Source organism: Podarcis vaucheri (assembly GCF_965113315.1).
Source record: "Podarcis vaucheri genome assembly, chromosome: 5".
NCBI lineage: Eukaryota > Metazoa > Chordata > Lepidosauria > Squamata > Lacertidae > Podarcis > Podarcis vaucheri.
The window spans coordinates 51,503,368-51,523,397 of NC_138763.1; the positions used below are offsets into that span (position 1 = coordinate 51,503,368).

General features: G+C 38.6%; 1 protein-coding gene across 42 annotated transcripts in view; it reads left to right on the forward strand.

The window, feature by feature from the left end:
• TCF7L2 (transcription factor 7 like 2) overlaps positions 1-19,109 on the forward strand; it is a 207,761-nt gene extending 188,652 nt beyond the window's left edge. For 5 of the 42 annotated variants that reach the window (XM_082222628.1, XM_082222665.1, XM_082222630.1 and 2 more), the window contains 5 exons: positions 806-925; positions 8,109-8,157; positions 8,687-8,737; positions 9,857-9,929; positions 16,893-19,109. In XM_082222628.1, the coding sequence (XP_082078754.1) occupies positions 806-925; positions 8,109-8,157; positions 8,687-8,737; positions 9,857-9,929; positions 16,893-17,331 (732 nt within the window). In that variant the 3' untranslated portion in view covers positions 17,332-19,109. Of the gene's footprint in view, positions 1-805; positions 926-8,108; positions 8,158-8,686; positions 8,738-9,856; positions 9,934-10,574; positions 10,648-11,439; positions 11,469-16,892 lie in introns of those variants that run through there. The other 37 variants (XM_082222650.1, XM_082222666.1, XM_082222631.1 and 34 more) reach the window with 27 other exon arrangements.
• Positions 19,110-20,030: the final 921 nt, after the last annotated feature.

Genomic DNA, 20,030 nt, shown 5'->3' on the forward strand with positions numbered 1-20,030 from the left:
TGTATCTTAAAGCAGGCCGTCGCAACTTGTGGCAAAGCATAGTTCTGAAGACAGGTAGCAAATTCAATATTTATTGACTTCCCAGCAAGCTACAGATTGTAGGTTCTATTTTACTTGTTCTGTCACACATTGTGCAGGCCTGCCTTATAGGCATCAAAAATAGGTGTTTGATTAATGTATGTCATTATTATTATTTGGAGGAGGCTGGTTTACCAGAGTGACAAATTGTGACAAGTGGGGAAGGGAGAGGCAAATTTAAAGTGTGGTCTACTTTATGGGCATTTCTTGCATGTCTTGTTCAAATGAATGCTGGTTAAAGGGGAATAGCTGTTGGCGGCTGGTCCATCAGGGTGAGTGGGGCTCTGTCCCATCAAGACCTCACCTGCCTGCCTTCTTACTTACAACCATTCCTGGTATGGCACCGCCTGTCATTTTCCTCCTCCTTAGTCTCAGTGCTGCCCCTTCACAACACAGCAAAGAGGATGTTGGCGACAAAGCTGGAATTAGTTGATTCTGCCTGTCATTGGCTCCTGCTTCTACTACTGTTGGTCTTCCAATGGGCACCATCTACCACTGTACTTGAAGAATTACACTATTCCATTTTCAAAAGTGAAAGGCTCCATCGGTATAACCCAGCTTAAGCTAACCTGGATAAAACAGAGTTCTTAATAATAATAGTCTGCATCAGTTGATTTGCTTTAATTGGCTGCCATTTTCCAAAGTTTGAATGTGAATGCACATTGTACACACACTGTATTACTGACATTCTGTTGTGCTTGTGGTTTTGTTTTCTTTCCCTCTGCAGTGGCATGCATTATCCAGAGAAGAACAAGCTAAATATTATGAACTAGCCAGAAAGGAACGACAGCTCCACATGCAGCTTTACCCCGGCTGGTCCGCACGGGATAACTATGTAGGTGGCTATGTAGGTGGAATTTTTTTCAGTAGTAGAGCTTGTAGACAAGTACTGCTGTAATCTGCTGAAGTACACCCACACACGGAAGACAAGCACTACCAATCCAGTAATTCTAGCGGATGTTTTGGTTTTGTCACCAACCCATTTGGATACAATTGGCACCCATTCAATTGAGGTGTGTCAGTAGAGCTCTGCGGGGGGGGGGGGAATCTGGCTGTGTGTCTTCCATCAGGGCACCAGCTTTTGTGCAGTTTACAAAAAAAATAAAATAAGAAAGAGCTCCCTCTCTATTATCACCCTCATATCCTACCCTTGCCCCCCAAATTAGTGCCTTGTTGCATACCTGTGTGAGAGTATAGTGGAAAGTGGAAGAATGACTTACCCTAGCTTCAGAGAAGGACTGGCAAAGACTTGTTGGAGGTCTTGCTCTCAAGTGGGGCTAAATAAATTATTCCACCCTCTACTTTTTTATATTATTGTACTGTTGTCTGTCATGGTCACAATTTTTTCATAAATGCTTTCAATTCATGATGTCTTTACCAAACATCTTGGTGCTAGCTATTGGTGAACTATTCCTGTGCAATTCTCATTTGCCACACTTTCTTCCATTGAGTTATTCTAACTGTGGCTGCTTGGTTTCAGAGATCAGTGTCTCGATTTAACAAGAGAGAGATGTGCATGGAAGCTGCCTTTTGCATGCATGACAAACCCTGCCTTTGTGCTGGCAATGCAGATGCATTGTGAATGAGCATTGGACACTAAAATGTTCATTCAAACCCTGATGAAGTGGCTGGCTTCATCTTTAGATGTGAAGGGGATGCAAACCTGCATAAATCTACCAATTAATACGCATGACTGTTTGGTCACAGCTATGGCTGAATTGCAACCAAAATCCCATAGGCAGGAAATAAGCACAGCATGTACATTCAGAAGGAAGTAATAGCTCACTGATAAGTATTTCCAAGTTTGTACCTAATAGAAATTGGTAAATTCTCTAAAGCTTCCCAGACATAATTAATTAAGCACTGAAAGGCACCAATCATGTAAGGGAAAATTTAAATAGAGGCCAGATGTCAACAGTATCAAGACATTATTGCAAGATCACAAGTGGAAGGTAATCAATTTATTTCATTTAAAAACATTGCTCCTCTGCTTTTGCCACAGATACTTTTGAGCTGTTTCGCAGAATTAGAATAATATACAAGATGACATAACAGCTGAAATACACCCACACAGCCCCAACATACCAAACAGATGTTTAAACCAAGTCTTGCAAGCACTATGGAAAAGTTAATATAAGTAGGCTTTGACTTAGCAGCTGGTTCTACAAAGGCCTATAATTGAGAAGGGTGTGCTTTATATCTGGTAGGATGACCAGATCCTGTAGCTTTATATTGGAGAGGTTTCACCTTAACATGAGAAGGAACATGAAATTCCTTCTTCATACAGGTATAATAGGTACAGGATCCCTGACCTCCTTTGTCTCTGGTCATTGTATTGTTCCTGCCAATCTTACCTCTCTTATTGCAGACACTCTGATATGCATTATACTTATACAGTTTTGTTGAATCTGCTCTCTTGATTATTTCTTTAGACTGCAGTCCTGTGCACACTTTCCTTGGAGTAAGCTCCATAGAACTCAGTGAGTCTTAGATCTAAGTGTGCATAGGACTAAGTGTGTGCGTGCGTTAGTTTTGTTTTGTTTTGCAAAGGCAGGAATTTGTTCTTCTGTAAATTAGGTAACCTATGTTCTTATGCAGCTGCACATATTTGCATGCATAAGCCTATAGCCCTATATGGAGAGGAGAGGCACATTAATATGCTACCAAGCAACATTTTATTAATTCCATTTATTGAGAGAAAACAAAGACAGCATCTTAGTTTAGTATTTTGGCTCCTAAAGATGAAGTGTTGTTTAAAACTTATAATCAACATCTGTGGTATCAAAATCTTCACATTATCCTTCCCTAGTTCTTATTTCCTCACATGCATAAGAGAGCATCTGTATACCCTCTTTTGAGGTGATTTCCCTTACAACCCAGGAGCTGTCTGTGACCATTTTTGCCACCACCAAATTCATAGCCCACATTTTGTGCCATGAACGGAGTGGAATGGAAGCTGTCAGACCACAGGGCCGATTCATTCCTGGTACTCTGCAGTCTGATTCCTCTTGGGAGTTCCTGGGGGAGTAGCGCTGGGATGTGCCGTAATGCTTGAAAGATTTCCAGGAAACATTTCCTCTGCTTTAGTGACTGTGTCACTGACAGATGGGCATGTACTGTGTCTTAAATGTTTAGGACCTTTACATTTGTCCTCAGCGTGTGAGCACTGAAAATCCCTTTCTTCTCAAGCTAAAAAGGACAGGATAAGAAAGCTGATACGTCCCCAGCAGCTTGAGGCTCTATCCCCACCTGACCTTCAGGGGGAACCTTACTACAGTAGGAGAACTCAATAGCTTTGGATCACACAAGCACATGATCTACAAGGGTTTTACTTTTTTCTGCATAACACTCAGAATTCTTGGAGTCTATCCTCTTCCACGTTCTTTCTTTGGACAACAGTCTTTCTACGGATATAGAAAGGAAATGGGGACTGCACTGTATGTAGTGACTAGATGACCCTCTGTGTCCTTTTCATCTTGTATTTATGTCTTACACACACACATGATAGTGTCTGCCATACCTAATGAAGTTTTGGAGGCCTCTGTGCACATATCTTAATTTTTTCACAACTTGAAGCAAAATTAAATATCAGAAACTAAGTCCTTGGTTCCAACTGTGTAGTCAAAATTTAAGTATTACATTTAGGATTCATATTTATATTTTTATTTAAGCAGCATGTCAACCAGGATAAGAATTTTGTATACTTGAACAATATTTTTTAAAAACCTGAAGAAAGATTAAAAGTTGTTATACAAAAACATGAATTTTCGTTTTAAAAATAATCTCAGAAGTTCAATTTCAGTCCCAGAATGGATGGATTCAGTTTACAATAACCTTGCTATTCAGTCTCCATGGGACTACAAAATTTTATTTTGATGAGCAAAACACAAATGTACAGTACTAATAAACTGACAGCAGGCTCACACGTGACAATGCCCCTACCCCAAGATCACTTAGATCACACAAGGTCTCACCACCAGCTCACATCTAATCTATGCTTATATAAATTCTCTTGTTTGTGGGAGCTGGCGCATCTCTGCAGGATGCATATATATCAGAGGTCTAAGGTTTTTGAGCTTGTACCACTATGGAAATTGTAGAGGTTTCATGTGCCACATCCACATAGAAGCATCAGTTCACTGTGACATGACATGAAGATGGCCCAGCTATAGTTACTTGTAATTTTAAATTAAAAGTTATAAGGTTAAATAAATAAATAAATCAGTAAAACAACAGAGTAGAAAGATTAGCCACTCTGAGCCCAGCTTCGGCTGGGGAGGGCGGGATATAATTGAAATTTTATTATTATTATTATTACTAAAGCTACTTACAAAAATCACAAAAATACCTAGAGAGCTATGGGTTCAGAGTGGAGAGCTCACTAAAAGTACCTGTTTCATCAGTGAAAAATAAAAATTCAGTGTTAGGAAATACTAAAGAAGGACTGAAATTATCAAATAAAAGTATGATCACTCTGAATACTATGTACATTTCTGGTCCTCTCTCTCAAAGAGTATGCCAGTTTGCTGAAAGAGCAACACTCTTTGGGGATTATTAGTTTGGAAAATATAAAACTAAGGAGGATATAATAAGGATTTATAAAACCATGCATTTTTATCAAGTGAATGATGTGGGAGAAGAATAGAGCAGTGTAACCTTAGCAGTGTAAGGTTTAGAAGTCAAAAAGGAAGCACTTAAACATGCAATGCCTTATTAACATTTATTATGGCGAGCTATAATGTCTCTTAGCTTAGATTGCTTTTAATTAATCAATAGTTAGTCAATGGCTATTAACCATGTCACAGCATCTCCATCTTCAGAGGGTCTAGGTCTCTGGTGACCAAACTCTGGGGACTAGCAGTGGAACAGAGTTTCTTGGTTTTAAGCCATCTAGAAGCATCCAACTGTCTGTTATTGGGGAATTCATATTAAGCGTAGGTAAATATTGGGCTGATGCAGTAAGACAATGCTTTTGAAGAATGTAAAATGTAGCAATTTTGAGAGACAGCTACATTTTTTCCCATTCATTTTCAAGATACCATATAACATGATATCGTATGTTCCCATGCTGAATGGACCTGTCTGTGTAACATTTACTAATATTAGGTTATGTGTTTTTATATTATAAAACTCCCTGTGCTGCTCGAGTGAGGGGCAATGCATAAATTTAATTATTCTTAACACCAGGGATGAAGAACCTGTGGCCCACCACATGCTGCTGGACTGCAGCACCCATCATACCTGACTATGAGCCAATATAGGCTTGGGTTGACAATATGTAGAGAGCCACACATTCCCTATCCTTGCCTTAGGCACTGGAAATGTCTATATGGTGGCTCAGTAAACAAAAAGAGGTTTGCCAGTCCACCTAGTTATAGCTGTTAGACATCATGTGTAGGAGCTTGTGAACGTTGCATATACTTCAGTGAAAAGTACGCATCTCTTCCAGAATGCCGGGATTCTAATAGAAACAAAACATCTTTATACTGTTTCTCTTCCCACAACAATGCCACTTATTTAATATTATGTACTGGGTTCAGAAACTTGTTTTTGAGGAAATATGGAAGGGCCTTCACCAAGTTCATCTATATTAACACAGATTTTCTAGCTTGGTTTGAAAAGTCAACCAAACTATCTGAAGTGAAAAGATGCACTTGTCGGGTATTTTTGATGGATTACTTTCGAAGGGGAGAATAGTTTTTCTAAAATACTTATTACAGTGTCAGATTAAATGATAGGAATTTACTTTTCAACAAGCTATCTTGTTATCTGATGGTAAAGGAAGTTGGTCAGGTAGAAACTTATAATTGCTTGACTTTTATGTGGGGAGGGGGAATTGAATTTCCCACCTCTTCCTCTAGAAGGATTAATTCAGTTCTACCTGTTTTGCTCCAGTCCTTTTCATGCAAAATAATAAACTCTCCATGAAAGATGTTTACTAGTTCACTATCCTTGTCACTTTTGTTGGTAAAATAAAATCTATATATTTTATACCATAAATTTAAAACTGTTTCAATAATATTGCATAAAATTTTTTGATCCTTAGTTATGCAGTACACCATTGAAATGTCTGAGCTGTTTTGGTCCCCTCTGTGGAATTATTTATGGAAAGGCCATGAAACATTAATCTTTGTGGATTTTGAGTATGGTAGTACTATATAGCTGAGATACTAGTTCCATTCTGCAAACCTCCTTATATGTGGTAGAGATTAAGTTGAGGCTTAAGTTGGGTAATTACACCGTTTCTGTAGTAGTGCCACAAAATTCCCGGCAGGTGCATTAAATCTGAACAAAACAAGCAAGCACAGACACAGCCTTCCATCAGCAAAAGTTCACCTGAACAAGACTTTATTTGTCACATCCAAATCGGCAGGGTAGCAGTTTACAACCAGAATGAGCAAGGAGGAACAAGTTCAAAGACCTTATGCCTGGAGACCTGCATGAGCTACATTTTCAAAAGGAACGTTCACATCTCCTCTTCTTACTGGTACATTCCAGGGAACATAAACATCATAGTGGACATGCTGAGTTGAAACCCAAAATGAATCGCTGAAGTGGGAACTAGACCAAGCTATTGAAGAGAAGACATCACAGATGTAGGAAAGCCTCTCGCCCACCTACCTTAGGGTTGTAGCCAAATCTTCACTAAGCCCAAAGCTTTCTCGTTCCGAGAGCATGCTTTCAGTTTACCCGCTGGTGAACAGAGATCTAGTCTCTGTTACTCCCTTGTGAATTTCCATTAATATCTCCTTATTAGAAGCAGAACAAGTAACCACCAGGCTAACCACACTACGCAGAGCCAATAAAGCAATGTGAGACTGAGCAGCCTTTTAATGGTTGCTCAGCATTGCCAGTTCTGTTGTAGGGAAAGCAAATTTACTGAACATAGACACGAGCCCTATTCAGGCCTTACACTAATGAGGGATGTGAGAGGGCAGATGGGTGTGAGCATGCTAGCTTTACTTCACATACACCCACAAGGTTGCTCTCTGTGACTAATTGCAGCAGGGAGCTGGCTTCTGCTTGTGATAAAAGTGAGCTCTGCATCATGGAGGAATCCTAGCCAAGTGGGAAAAACCTCCCTGCAGACCGTTGCAGCTCAGCTTGTGAGGGGCAATGGCAACAGTGATGGAGGTCGAGCCTAGCATGTTCACCCCCATCTTCCTTCTCAGGTGTTTTATTTCCTTACTGGTATAATACCTGATTAGGACTGCTGTTCTTTTCATTTCTTGGCGTATTAAAAATAAGAATGATGCTTCCTTAAGGTTCGTGGGGAAGTTGAGCCTTATTTCTAATGCTTATGTCTTTGTTTGTTTGTTTGTTTGGTCAAATTTATATACCCCCCTTCATCATCAGATCTCAGGGTGGTTTACAAAATAAAATACAAGATAAAAACACAAGTAAATAATGAGAACAAAACTGTTGACAGGAAAAGGTTTCCTGCTGAATGCAAGTTTGCAATCCATTTTTAACTTTATTTGTTTGTGAGATTTTGTCAGACATTGTAGAGCATATTTTGGGAACAATATTTTCCCACCCATCCCCAGTCCCATTTGTTCTGACTGGATGAAGAGCAAAAATATGTAATGGTAATTTATGTAACACAAACAGAGTCTTGATTGCTGGCCAGCTTTGGATTCTTTATGGGAAGTGTTGACATTAAATGCTCTGACACGATTTTATCCAATAGTAGTCTATATCAGTAGTCTTCAGCGCTTCAGATCCAAGCCCCACCTTTAACCCAAACACGCATTTGGCAACTGATTTATTTTATCATACATTTATGTGCTGCTCTTTGTACACGGTGTAAGTTATACTCTTAGGGGTTCTGAAGTGTTGCTATGACTAGAATGAAATGTTAAGTAGAAAGTGGGCAATTTGAGCTGCTGAAAAGCGTTGTGTTGCCACACACATTGAAATGTTTTCAAATATGTACAATTCTAGCAAGCTTTGCAGAACATTCCTTTCTCTTGCCTCTTTTTGAAAGTAGGTTCTGTAACAACCCTTTCATGTATTTGTGTTTCATTCAGGGCAAAAAGAAGAAAAGGAAAAGGGACAAACAGCCAGGAGAGACCAATGGTAAGTAAAATGGAATGTTTTACGTATTCCTTAGTGGAACAATGAAGGCCATAAGTTACTAATACTGTGCATAAGAAGAAAGTTTGAAATCTCCCAACCTTCTTGCCACAGGGCCATTACTACATCCAGCTTTTTCCTGTTGGATTTTAAGTACAGTTAAATTCTTATTGCTCGCCTTTTAAAACTAGTAGCCACGTAAATGCATGAATAGCATATTATAATGGTAGTTATGTTTGTCCTTAATAACTGCAGAGCTACTCACTGTAGAGCCATAGTTTGTTAATGCCTGTGCCATTATTACCAAAGGTGTGTGTGAGAGAGAGTTTGGTATTAATCTGGGCTGTTTCTGTGTGAACTGATGCATGCCTTTACAGTGGTAAATTGCAGCCATTTTTTTTAAATTAAGGAGGTTTGCCATTCTTTCTAGAAAATTAGAAATACTGCATAGGCAATCTCATAGTCAATTTTGAAAAAGCCCTGATTAATTTTTTTCTTTGAAGCCTTTGTATAATTTGTTCTTTTTTTTCAGAACACAGCGAATGTTTCCTAAATCCTTGCCTTTCACTTCCTCCGATTACAGGTGCTAATGTCATTTTCAGCCATTTAAAATAGTTTGTAAATTGCTCTTTTTTTATCCTGCCATTTTAGATTTTATTAACATTTAAACACTGACATTAAAAATAAATTTATCATTCACACGTTTGTAGCGTATATATATGTGCTATGGTTAGTTTTTTTCTTTGTTTCTGATTTGTTATTCATTACAGTTGCTATTAAACAGTAATACAGTAAAAATAACTCATTTGTACTAACTGTGCAAATTGAATATGCAGTATTTCTTTAAAGAGACTGATATAAAAAGCTTAATAATGAACCTCCTTAATCTAATGGCATTTTATGCGGCACCCACTAAGTCTTCTCATGCCTGCATGCAATATATATATCTGTATAGAGATATATATATAGACATATGCCTTTCTACTCAAACATATCCATTGCTATTCACCTGCTTTACCTGCATACCACTTGCTTCCATGCTTCTGATCATTTTATTTCTGGCTGAAACTAACATATCCATTTTGCTATCTGCTTATTCTGAGCCATTTCTTTTTTTCTTTTTTAAATTATTTTTTAAAAAATACAAATTGAATGTTTATTCCCAAAGCTGCATTATCCCCCCCCCAAGAAGAAAGCATGTTAGCTATTTCTATACTAAGTTCCTTGTCTTCCCCCCTACATACCTTTTTCCCTTATAAAAAGAAGTATTTCTATGTCAAAAGAGAAGTCCACCAATTAGTGTTCTTCACAAACCCGCTGCATTTATTGGGGCTTGTGCAGAAACAGTAGATGGGTTGTGCCTCCAATGCCTCTTGAATCAATTGCAATTCTTCCTATTATTATTATTATTATTATTATTATTATTCAACAGTCCTTTCCAAAGGGATACTGCAGCTTTAATTGCAACAGCTAATTTCAAAAGTTTGATAGATGTGACAATCACTATTTAAAGAAAATAAAACAATCAAAAGTTGATATTTTGCAGTTAATAATGAGGTCATTGATTTTATTTCCTTTTATTTTTATTTATTTTTCTTATTTTTATTTTTTATTTTTTATTCTCCTTTTCTCTCTCTCTCTCTCTCTTTCTCTCTCTCTTTCTTTCTCTTTTCCTGCTCGCTTCTTTCTTGACCTCATTCAGACCTGAGCGCTCCTAAGAAATGCCGAGCGCGCTTTGGCCTTGATCAACAGAATAACTGGTGCGGCCCCTGCAGGTGTGTATAGTCTCCCCCCCAACCCCGACTTGCTATGGCTGGTTTTGCAGCTGGTTTATTTGGTACTTCCCCCTTCCCCTCCCTCTCCTCCTGCTTTGTTGCTTTGTAGCTCTGTGTTGTGATCTAGAAGACACAAGGGAGTGGGACGCTGCCGTGAATGATCATCTCTTTCTGTTTAAAGGATTTCGCTCTCTTCTGCCGCCCCCCCCCCCTCATTTTTGTTTCCTCCACCCACCTGCACACTGCCGCTAGCTGGAAAATTCCCACTGTAAGACAGCATCAGCCTAGGCTTGCACACACAATCCCACCCTCCTCTCTGGAAAGTTCCATACCATATATCTATCTATCTATATATATATCTCTATATAGATAGATATATAGATATATAACATTGCTAAACATCCTTTGATACCACAGTGCAGAGTTCAGCAGAGAAGACGCAGGGCTAAGTGAAGAGAATGCACAGCAGGCTTAGGCATTGTAAGTGTGTGTCGCCTTGTGGAGATCCTCTTTCTTTCTTGCCCTTTGGTCTGCGAGATTGCCAAATGAACTGGGAGAAATGTTAGCTGTAGCTAAGATTTCGCATCCAACTGAGCTCTATCCACCATTGTGTTGTATTTTTTTGTGTTTACCTTGTGCTAACAGATGCAAATACTCCAAAGAAGTGTCGGGCATTGTTCGGGCTTGACCGACAGAGTTTATGGTGCAAACCGTGCAGGTATACTACCCATTAGGCCTTTGGGAACTAAAAGCATTCTGTCATCTTAGTATTAAATGTGTGGTTTATTTTTAACCCCTCCCCTTCCACTTCTCGCCTTCCTTGCTTCTACGACATTGATTGCTAATCAATTTTTGATCTTCAGAATTCTTTGCTAATTCAGTGCAAATTTCTTTTCCCTCTTGACCAATAACCTCTCTTTTGGTAGTAGAACTGGGAGTTGGTACACACATCCCCAAGATGCAGAAACTAACATTTTCTTGGTCAAACAAGTGTGTTAAGTGGACATCTGTACAAGTGTCTATGTGTATGCTCTCAGTCTCCAAAGGATATTTGCAGCACTGGTATTTTCACTGTGATGAAAGAGGATACAAATTAGAATTTCTGCTTGGATCTAAGCTAATAATATATTGGGAGTCTATATAACAAATTCTTCTGTATATTTTTGAATCAATCTTGTGTGCTTATGAAAGCTCAACTAAAATTCATATTAGGCACATTCATAAGGTGCCTGGCAAAAAAATATTTGCAGTAGTCCATTTGTCTCTGGCTTGTTAAGTTGACATTTGCTTGGCAAGTTGTTTTGGGATTTTAATTAAATTACAGGACATTGTTTTGCATTGTTCAGCTTAATGGCACCGAAGACCAAAACATTTGAAACAACCCATGTTCTACTGCAGGATAAATTCAGTATGCACTTGTTTCTTGGTGAAGGGAAGCAAACTATCTCTTGTTGCATTCTTTTTTCCCCTTAATATGGTTAAATATGTTATTTCTCTGTTCTGATCCAAGCAGTCTTTGAATTTGGAATATTATGATGGTAGGTATCTCAGTCCAACACACACTCTTTTCTGTATGTAGTGCTCCCCCTCCTCACCTTTCCCTCTGATTCACACCCATACCATGTGCTTCATTCTGTTTTTTTAGACAATAGAACAGTTATTCATATTATATGCATGCCAATTCTGTTAGTTTTGTGATTCCGAGCTATACACATGGATTGAAAATGTACTGTACATCTAATTGTTAGATAAAGTTCATGCATTGTCCTTTAAGGACGGCATTCCACCTGAACGCTGTAACTTCCCATCAGATGCATGCGTAAGCACTGTGATTGCGTGACAGAAGCAGCAAAATAGCACAGGTCATTGTCAATGCAGACTATTGAATACCTTTTGAAAATTACACGTTCAAGAAACATTTGAGCAGCCAGATAATAACTTTAGCTTTGAAAAAATGAGATAACCCATTAAGAGAGCGAAATTCCTCTTAACACTACTAAGCTTATCTGGCAATTATTCTAATACATAGAGACATAGGCGGCCATTTTTATATTTGTCAAAACTAGAATGCTGATGGAAGGTAGAAATTCTGCTCTAAGTCCCTTATCAGTAAAGGGACTATTTTTGAACTGAGATAGAGGCCAGCAATGTTGGCTCCACACGTCTGGTCACTGCAACATAAGCAAAGGCATCCCTAGCCATCTATCTTGCAGAATATACAGTAATAAATACTTTGTCAAAGGCGTCGTTTGGGGCACCTCAGGTGCTCACTGCCATATTCACCTGTGACTTGGTTTATGCACGGGTCTGAAATTCTCTTTGCCCTGGGAGGAAAATGAGATTAAAGTCCATCTTTGTATGTGTCTTGGTTTGGTCGAAGTGGCCAAGGTGCCTAATTGTGCATGGGAAGGAGGTTGGGATCAAGGGAGCCTGATAGGATGTCTTATGAGGATCAGATTTGGCTCTAGATGCCTGTCTCCAGCATCTGCCTCTTTTATTACCTTTTTACTACAGCCAGTATTTTATTGCTTTAAAACTACATTTAACTATTTTCAAGTCATATTTAAAGAGGATCTGCTACATGATCTGTAGTATTTTCAGTCAAATGATTGTTGAATTGTGCGTGGGGAGAAACAAACTCTATTCTCTAATACAAAATAGCATTTTCAGCTTAACATAATTTCAGTTTAGTTCTAAAAGCTTTGCGGTAGGATCTTTAAAATGTCATTCTTGAAGCTACAGAGCATGCATATTAACACTGCAAAAATTTTTTTAAAACAAACTGTTGCAATAAACTTTAACTTGAAACTCTGTAGGTCATCACTTTCTCTCTTTCTCTCCCTCACTCTTTCTGCTTGACTCCAGTGTTTTGTTTTTCTGGGGATAGATGATACATTGCAGAGTTCAGTGAAGGAGCAAATACTGGACGTGATTGGGTGAGGGCATCCCACAAACCCAAGATAGTTTTTGATTTCTGATAGCAAACTCTACTGAGAGTAAAATGAGGACAGTTGGGACAATATTAGTATTAATTAGTACTTAATATTCCAAATATGCATTAGCCTGTGAGAATACGTAAGTATCATGGCCCACACTTCATGTGTGTATTATACCTAGGTCAGTACTGTCTAGAACATAGAGTTAAATACTTTAAAGGTCAGTTAAATTAGGTATAATGCTTTTAGATAGATATTTGGTTTTCTATAGCTGTTACCAGTGCCATCATAACTAGCTGAACAATAAAGTGCTTTTGGGTTTCAATTCCAGTATTTGCTTCATGGTATGTCATCTACACTATATTAAAGCATATATGTATGAGACATTTACCACTGGGCTCAGGGACACCTTAATTATTCAATTAATTAATCTAAACATGCTTTGGAGCTAAAAAAAAATTGCCCATAATCCACTAGGTCTAAAGTGCAAAAAGAGAGAGTGAGAGAGAGAGCTTTGCATGTTCCATGACTTATTAGTGCTGTGTTTATATTTCACAGTTCTGTGGCTGCTCCGTGTAAGGACAAAAACTTTTGTTGAGTGCTGAATTAAAAAGTTGTAAGATTATTTTTTTAAAAAATCAAGTTCCTGGACCTTATGGTCAGGAAAATCACTGCCAACATTTTAAATTCCCAAATGTTGACCAGAGAAGGAAAATACATTTATGGCTTGCATAGCACTTTGTCCCTTGCCATAACTCACAAAATAAATTGTTCAGGATAAGGAAATAGGTCTGTATTTATTAGTTGTTATAGAATTCAGCTTTCCTCAGCACTGAATTTTATTTTTTTTATATACTACCCTGGCCTTAGTACTTGTTTTCTACAAGCCTCATGCTGATGACCTACTGTTTACTCAGCTATAAATCTATACCTGATGCAACACTAAACACACACGTCCTAAGAAACATCAGTTTCTCTTGTCCTTTATATAAAACTGATTTGCCTGAACCATACGAGACTGATTCTGATTTTGAAGTGATTTCTGTAAATGAACAGCAGCAAACAGTAACAACCGAAACACCACTTTCAGTAATGACGCTACATTTTGCCATCACATGTTCTGGGTTTTCTTGGCCCGATGCTGTAGGGAAATCCTTTAGTTGTAAAGAAGAGTGGGTGTCAGGGAGGTGGAGGAAACTGAATTTGGGCACTGATCCCAATCCTATTAGGGACAAGACTGGTAATGCAGACATGTATAGTTCTCTTCAGCACCTCAGAACAAGAACCCATCTTGAAGCTTGTTGGCTTCTTTATGGGCTTACCATTGCAGGCTATGTCTGTAATGACCAAATCCTTGAGCAAGGAGGTGCATCTGTGAAGTTGAGTTTGGTGGGAAGGGTTAGCATCTAGAGATCCTATCCATTGATCCATGAAGTGTATGCATGCACACACATGCTCCCCTACCCTTTGTCCTGCATGGCCTGCCAGAGCCTCCCACTGCCTCCCACCAACAGCATGGCGACTGATTCAGAAGGTCCCCATGGCACTGACAGGTAGAGCTCTGTGTGCTATTTGGAAAACGCTGATCTGTAAGGCAAAATAATAGTACCTTGCATGCCAATGTGGAACATATAATGGGATCTCCTAAATATTAGCACCACTCTGTTAATATAATCTTGCTTATTTCCCATGGGTTAGTAAAAAAAATATGCTGCTTTGAACTGTTGATATGGTAACATTGCCTCCTTTCTGCCTGAAGGGACTAATTAAAGAGTAAGACATAAAGAACATGAAATAGTTCAGGCCAGTGGACTACATCAATTTCTTGCTAATAGATTTCCAGTTTTTATTACTTGAGGTAGGAGGCTTCTAGCAAGGTTCTGTTTAGAGCCCACCAATTACTCTTTTTTATCTTTTAACTTGCCTTAATAAAGCATGGTTTGCTGTTGCTTGCCATCTTGCACTTTCTCTTTCCTTTTATTTTCTGCTCTGTGCTTTGTTGCTTTAATTCATAAGGTTTTACATGCATGGCTGTCTTAGTTTCTAGCATGTATTGATCAGCAGGCTAATGTGGTTAAAATTCTCCACTGCCCTAACAATTGACTTTGCTGTGTGGAACTTTGGGCAGAAACTTAATCTCATTTTTTTTTGGGGGGGAGGGAAATGTTCTTAATCTGTTCTGTTCCAGAAACCTTTAGGAATTGACAAGAGCAAGTTGCTTGGGTTTCCTAGCTAATCCTTTGAAAAATGTGACCCATTCTATTTATTTATTATAAAAATATTTATATACCACTAAATCCTAAGAGCATATCAAAGCAATTTACAACATTAAAATGATTTTTAAAAAACCATACCATAAAAAGTTAAAAACAATTCAAAGGGAGGAGGGGAATAAGAGCTAAATTTGGAAGCTGCCTTATACAATTTGCTCCATTTTGACCAGTATTGTTTACACTGCCTGGCAGCAGCTTCCAGACAGAGGTCTCTCCTAGTCCTACCTGGAGATACCAGGGATTGAACCTGGGACCTCATGGAATAAAGTGCAAATGTATCATTAAAGGTGCAGTGACAGAGCATCAGTGAAGTGAAATGGAGACTGTGACATGAGACTAATGCTGGGTGGAATGCCCTCTGAAGTGGACATAGTCCACTCACTTGGATTTGAAAGTGTTAACTCTCAGATTACAGATGACTGGGTAATAGTGTTACTTTACTGGACTTTTATAATTACACCAGTGGAAAATTGTGCCAGCTGACCTTTATAATTCTACATATGGGTCAGCTTGGACTCAATCACTTAAGCCCTGACACCTGATGGGGGCGTTGGTCAGTTTCAGCATGGGGTCAACTGGCCACATATGATTACTTGCGTCTCAGCCTCAGCTGAGAGTCTCATGCTAACAGACATGAACTTCAGTTGAGAAAGGTGCCTTGTATTACTCCAACACGAGTGCTTTGGGCAAAAAAGAAAAAGATCAAAACATCGTGTTTGCTGTGACCGGTTTTTAGAATCCGTTTGCCCTGTGGGAATCTTCTCCAGAGGACGCATTCATTGTACGCCTAATATTTTTGTTCTGCCACTAGACGTGTCTTCTGAATATTAGGCAGTAGGTGCAATGCATAGATGTCGTTCTTTATGTAAGTTGGATAAGCCAGGGTGCATTGTGGCCTGATTTAATAGCATTGAAAATTTTTGTGAAATTCTTAACCGTTTTCTGATTGTTTCTCTTTACAATGATACCTGTTGTTGCTTTGTTTGTGCACTCCACGCCTAACCGAGATTTAAGTTTTCTTTTGAAGTTCTTTTAATTTCTATAAATTAAAGTAGAAGCCAAACAATTCCTTCTCCCACCCCACCCTTTATGAAATAAAATAAAACAAATGAATGTGTGATAATCCACAACCTGCAGGTTATACAACCAGTTATTCTTGTTAATTTGGACGGTATTTCTGTTCATCTTCCTTTTCCTTCATTTCCCACTTTTATTCTTCCTGTTACTCTTTCCTCTTTTTTGTGTCTGTGTGACGTTGATTTTTTTTTGTTTGTTCTTGTTTTCACACGGTGTGGTTCTAAACAGAAACAAGCAGGAGTGGTAGATCCTCGGCTACAGTTGGTCGCAAAGGTGGGGTTTCTTCCAAGGCAGGCAGGGAGATATTCCAGAAGCGAGACTCCAGAGTCAGTCTTTCAGAATGCTTGGTGCCAACTGAGAGGAAGTATCTGCCATATTTTGGTTTGTAGGGGAACGAGAATGTAAACAGCTAAGAATGAATTCACTTGGTGCTAAAAGAACATAAAACCGATGGCTTTTAAAATAAATAAATGGGACAAAGAGCAAATTCCGCTAGTTAGCAGAAAGACGGATTCCTTAATCGTTGTCCAGAGGTAGCCAGCACCATTATATAATTGGGTATAGCTAAACAGAGCCCGGCATAGTTGGTTGATGGCTCTTTGCTTTAGGGTTATTATTTTCCCTTCCAAATAGCATCTTTGCCCTTCATTCACAGATTACTCTCTCCCTATTTCTAGGAGAAAAAAAAAGTGCGTTCGCTACATACAAGGTGAAGGCAGCTGCGTCAGCCCACCCTCTTCAGATGGAAGCCTACTAGACTCTCCACCGTCTTCTCCCAACATGCTAGCCTCCCCCACAAGAGACTCAAAACCACAGACTGAACAAACCCAACCTCTCTCGCTCACATTGAAACCCGACCCACTCTCACACCTCTCGATGATGCCGCCCCCGCCGTCCTCCGTAGCCCTGACTGAAAGCTCCACTAGCAAATCCAGCAGTCTGCCTGCTAGTAATTGTCATAACGGGGCACTGGACCATCAGTCTGCCACTTTACCGCAGTCCGCGCCGTCCTCCTCTTCGCTAGCGCAACCCTCGACATCCTCCTTGCATTCCCATAATTCTTTGGCTGGGACACAGCCTCAGCCACTGTCACTCGTCACCAAGTCTTTAGAATAGCTTTAGCCTCTTGTAGCCGTTTTTAAATTTTATTTCATTTCTTTTTGTGTCAAGATTTCTCCCCTCCCCCCTTCTTTTTCCGTTTATATATTTTTTAAAAATTTGTGCCATATGGCTGGCTACATTAGTTGATGTGTATCGAGTTCATTGGTCAATATTTGACCCATCCTTATTTCATTTTTTTTTTCCTTTTTAAATATGTAGATGGAGAGAAAAAAAGCCTCATGATTCTGCCAAAATTTTTATCAACAGCTGTTTAAAGTCTTTGTAGCGTTTAAAATATATATATATATATAAATATATATATACATAACTGTTATGTAGTTCCAATAGCTTAGTTTCAAAGACTGATTTTAAAAATGAAAAAAAGAAGCAATTTTGAAGCAGCCCTTGCCGAAGGCGTTGGTTCTTTATTATTTGTATTAAATACGAGCTTGCGAACCAATCATTTTACATCTGGTTTTTAAAACTTTTTAAGGGCACAATGAATGCAGTGCCGCTATTTTTTCCCCGTTTTTTTTTCCTTTGTGTGATATAACTTTCCTTGTGATGTTACTTGTTATTGTTTAAATGTACAGAAACAAAGGGTTAAAATGTGTTAATATACCTTGTTCCATGGTGTTGTTCTTTTTTGGGGGAGGGAACGCTACTCAACAATTAAAAAGTATCACAACGCTATTGGACCAGTAGTATTTATTGCTTTAGAGATTGCTTGTTGTATCTGTATGTTTGTCCATTTTTTAAAAGAAATGCTTTCCTTTCTTCTTTTTTTCCTTGAAACATTGTGTAAAGGTCTTCTTTTTCCCCCTTAGTGTAAGCAACATATATATAACAACTCATTTGTACAAGGTTTTTAAGTTTATATATAAATGTGTATATATATATTTTTGTTGGCTTCTTTTTTATTTTGTTTTAATTTCTTCCTTTTTTCTGTCACACAGTTGCCACCAAATGGACATTTGCAGATGGATCAATAGTGTAAAAAAAAAAAAAGCTTTAAAAGCCATTACATGAAATAAGACTTGAAAATTTAGCACGGGACTTTTTATCAGTGCTGTTGGAAAAACAGCAGAGTTTCCCATTCAGAACTGCAGATGACTTCCCCTGCCACTTGTAGGCTGTGAGCAAAAAATTTTATGTGCCAAAATTCTCAGTGATTTTCTCCTTTCCCAACAATTTTTATGCTGTATTTTTTTTTTGTTCATCCTGTTTTGCTGTGATGTTACATAGGTAGATATGTATGTAGTTTTTAATGTCACCTATTACAGACGTGTTTGGTAGCAGATTGTCCAGAAAGCATTTTAAAATGAAGAGGTATAAACCCTAAAGGGCCAAATTCTGTATATTAGATTATTCATAAAATGAAAAATCAGACTGCCACTTTTATGTACACTTATTACATACAGGTAGGTAGCAAACTTTAAAAAAAAAAACCTAGGCATGTTGATGTTGCAAATTTTTTAAAAGAAGATAAATGCTGTATAAAGCTGAAAAAAATGTTCATCTGTTCATCCAGTGCCATTGTAGTTGACATGAAGCGATTGTAAAACTGTCTCCAGTTTTCTTCTCTGGTTTATTAAGATGCTAACTATGACATTTTTTGTGAATCCTTTGAATGTTTCCTAACAGTTGTGATGTTACTGTTCCGTTTTATTGCTCTTATTCCGATTTTTCATTTCTAATGGTTTGGAAGCCATTTTTGTAATGAATAAATGTCCATGCTGTACAGTATCTGTAGCATGCAGTTCTGGATTAATAAAAGCAACTTAGTACGTGCAGATGGACTTGCAGCTCATTTACCTAGAGGTTTTATTTAACCCCCAGCACCTCCGCCAAGAAGGCTTTTGACAGGATGTGTTTTTATCTGTTTCAGGAAAAGCAGCTTTAAAAAATGCTGAATAAACCAACATAGAGGTTGGGCAGGTTGCTAAGTATTTTGTGACTGCCTAGGCCTGAGGTTATTTTATAATGTTTCAGATCAGAGGAGCATAGGATTGACTCAAGACCATTTGGACACTGTGTTTATTCACCAAACACAGATAGGCAATATTCACTGAGAGATTGTGTCTCACCCAAAATACACAGTCTGAACTAAATTTGGATACTTTAGCCTCTAGGCCAGGAGCAGCCAACTTATGTTCTCATCTTTGCCACTGGCCGTGCAACAACCTCTGGAGGGCATCCATGGTGGTTCTCTCTGCTCCAGACTAAGCATAAGGCAACCATAATCTGAAAAGGGGTAGAGCTTCTGTTGCTGTAGGAAATCTGAAGAGAACCCAGTTGCCTCTTGGCAGGTTTCAAGAAGCATCTTAGAGGGAAAGCGCAACCACACCTAGGATCCCGCTTTCCACAGTTCCATGCAAACAAAAGAACAAAAAAGGGAGACGTGTAAGCTTCAGATGAACATGGAGCTTACGTACGTCTTAGATGGAGTAGAGTTCCCTTTTATTATATTACAAGGAGCAGCAGAAAGTAAGTGAGAGAAAACATGCTGAGATGCTCTTCAGTGCTTCTTGAAATGTACATAATATCCCGCAATGTTGCAAGGATATGGAAAAAATGATAATGCCATTCTACTCCTCTGTGCAGCTCTTGAAAAGAAGTCCATCAGGAATCCTGTCTCTCTTTTTTTGAAATTTGGACACCCTTTTCACCCACAGTTCTTCCCCACTGCAGTAAATTCTGTTGTCAAAAACTTG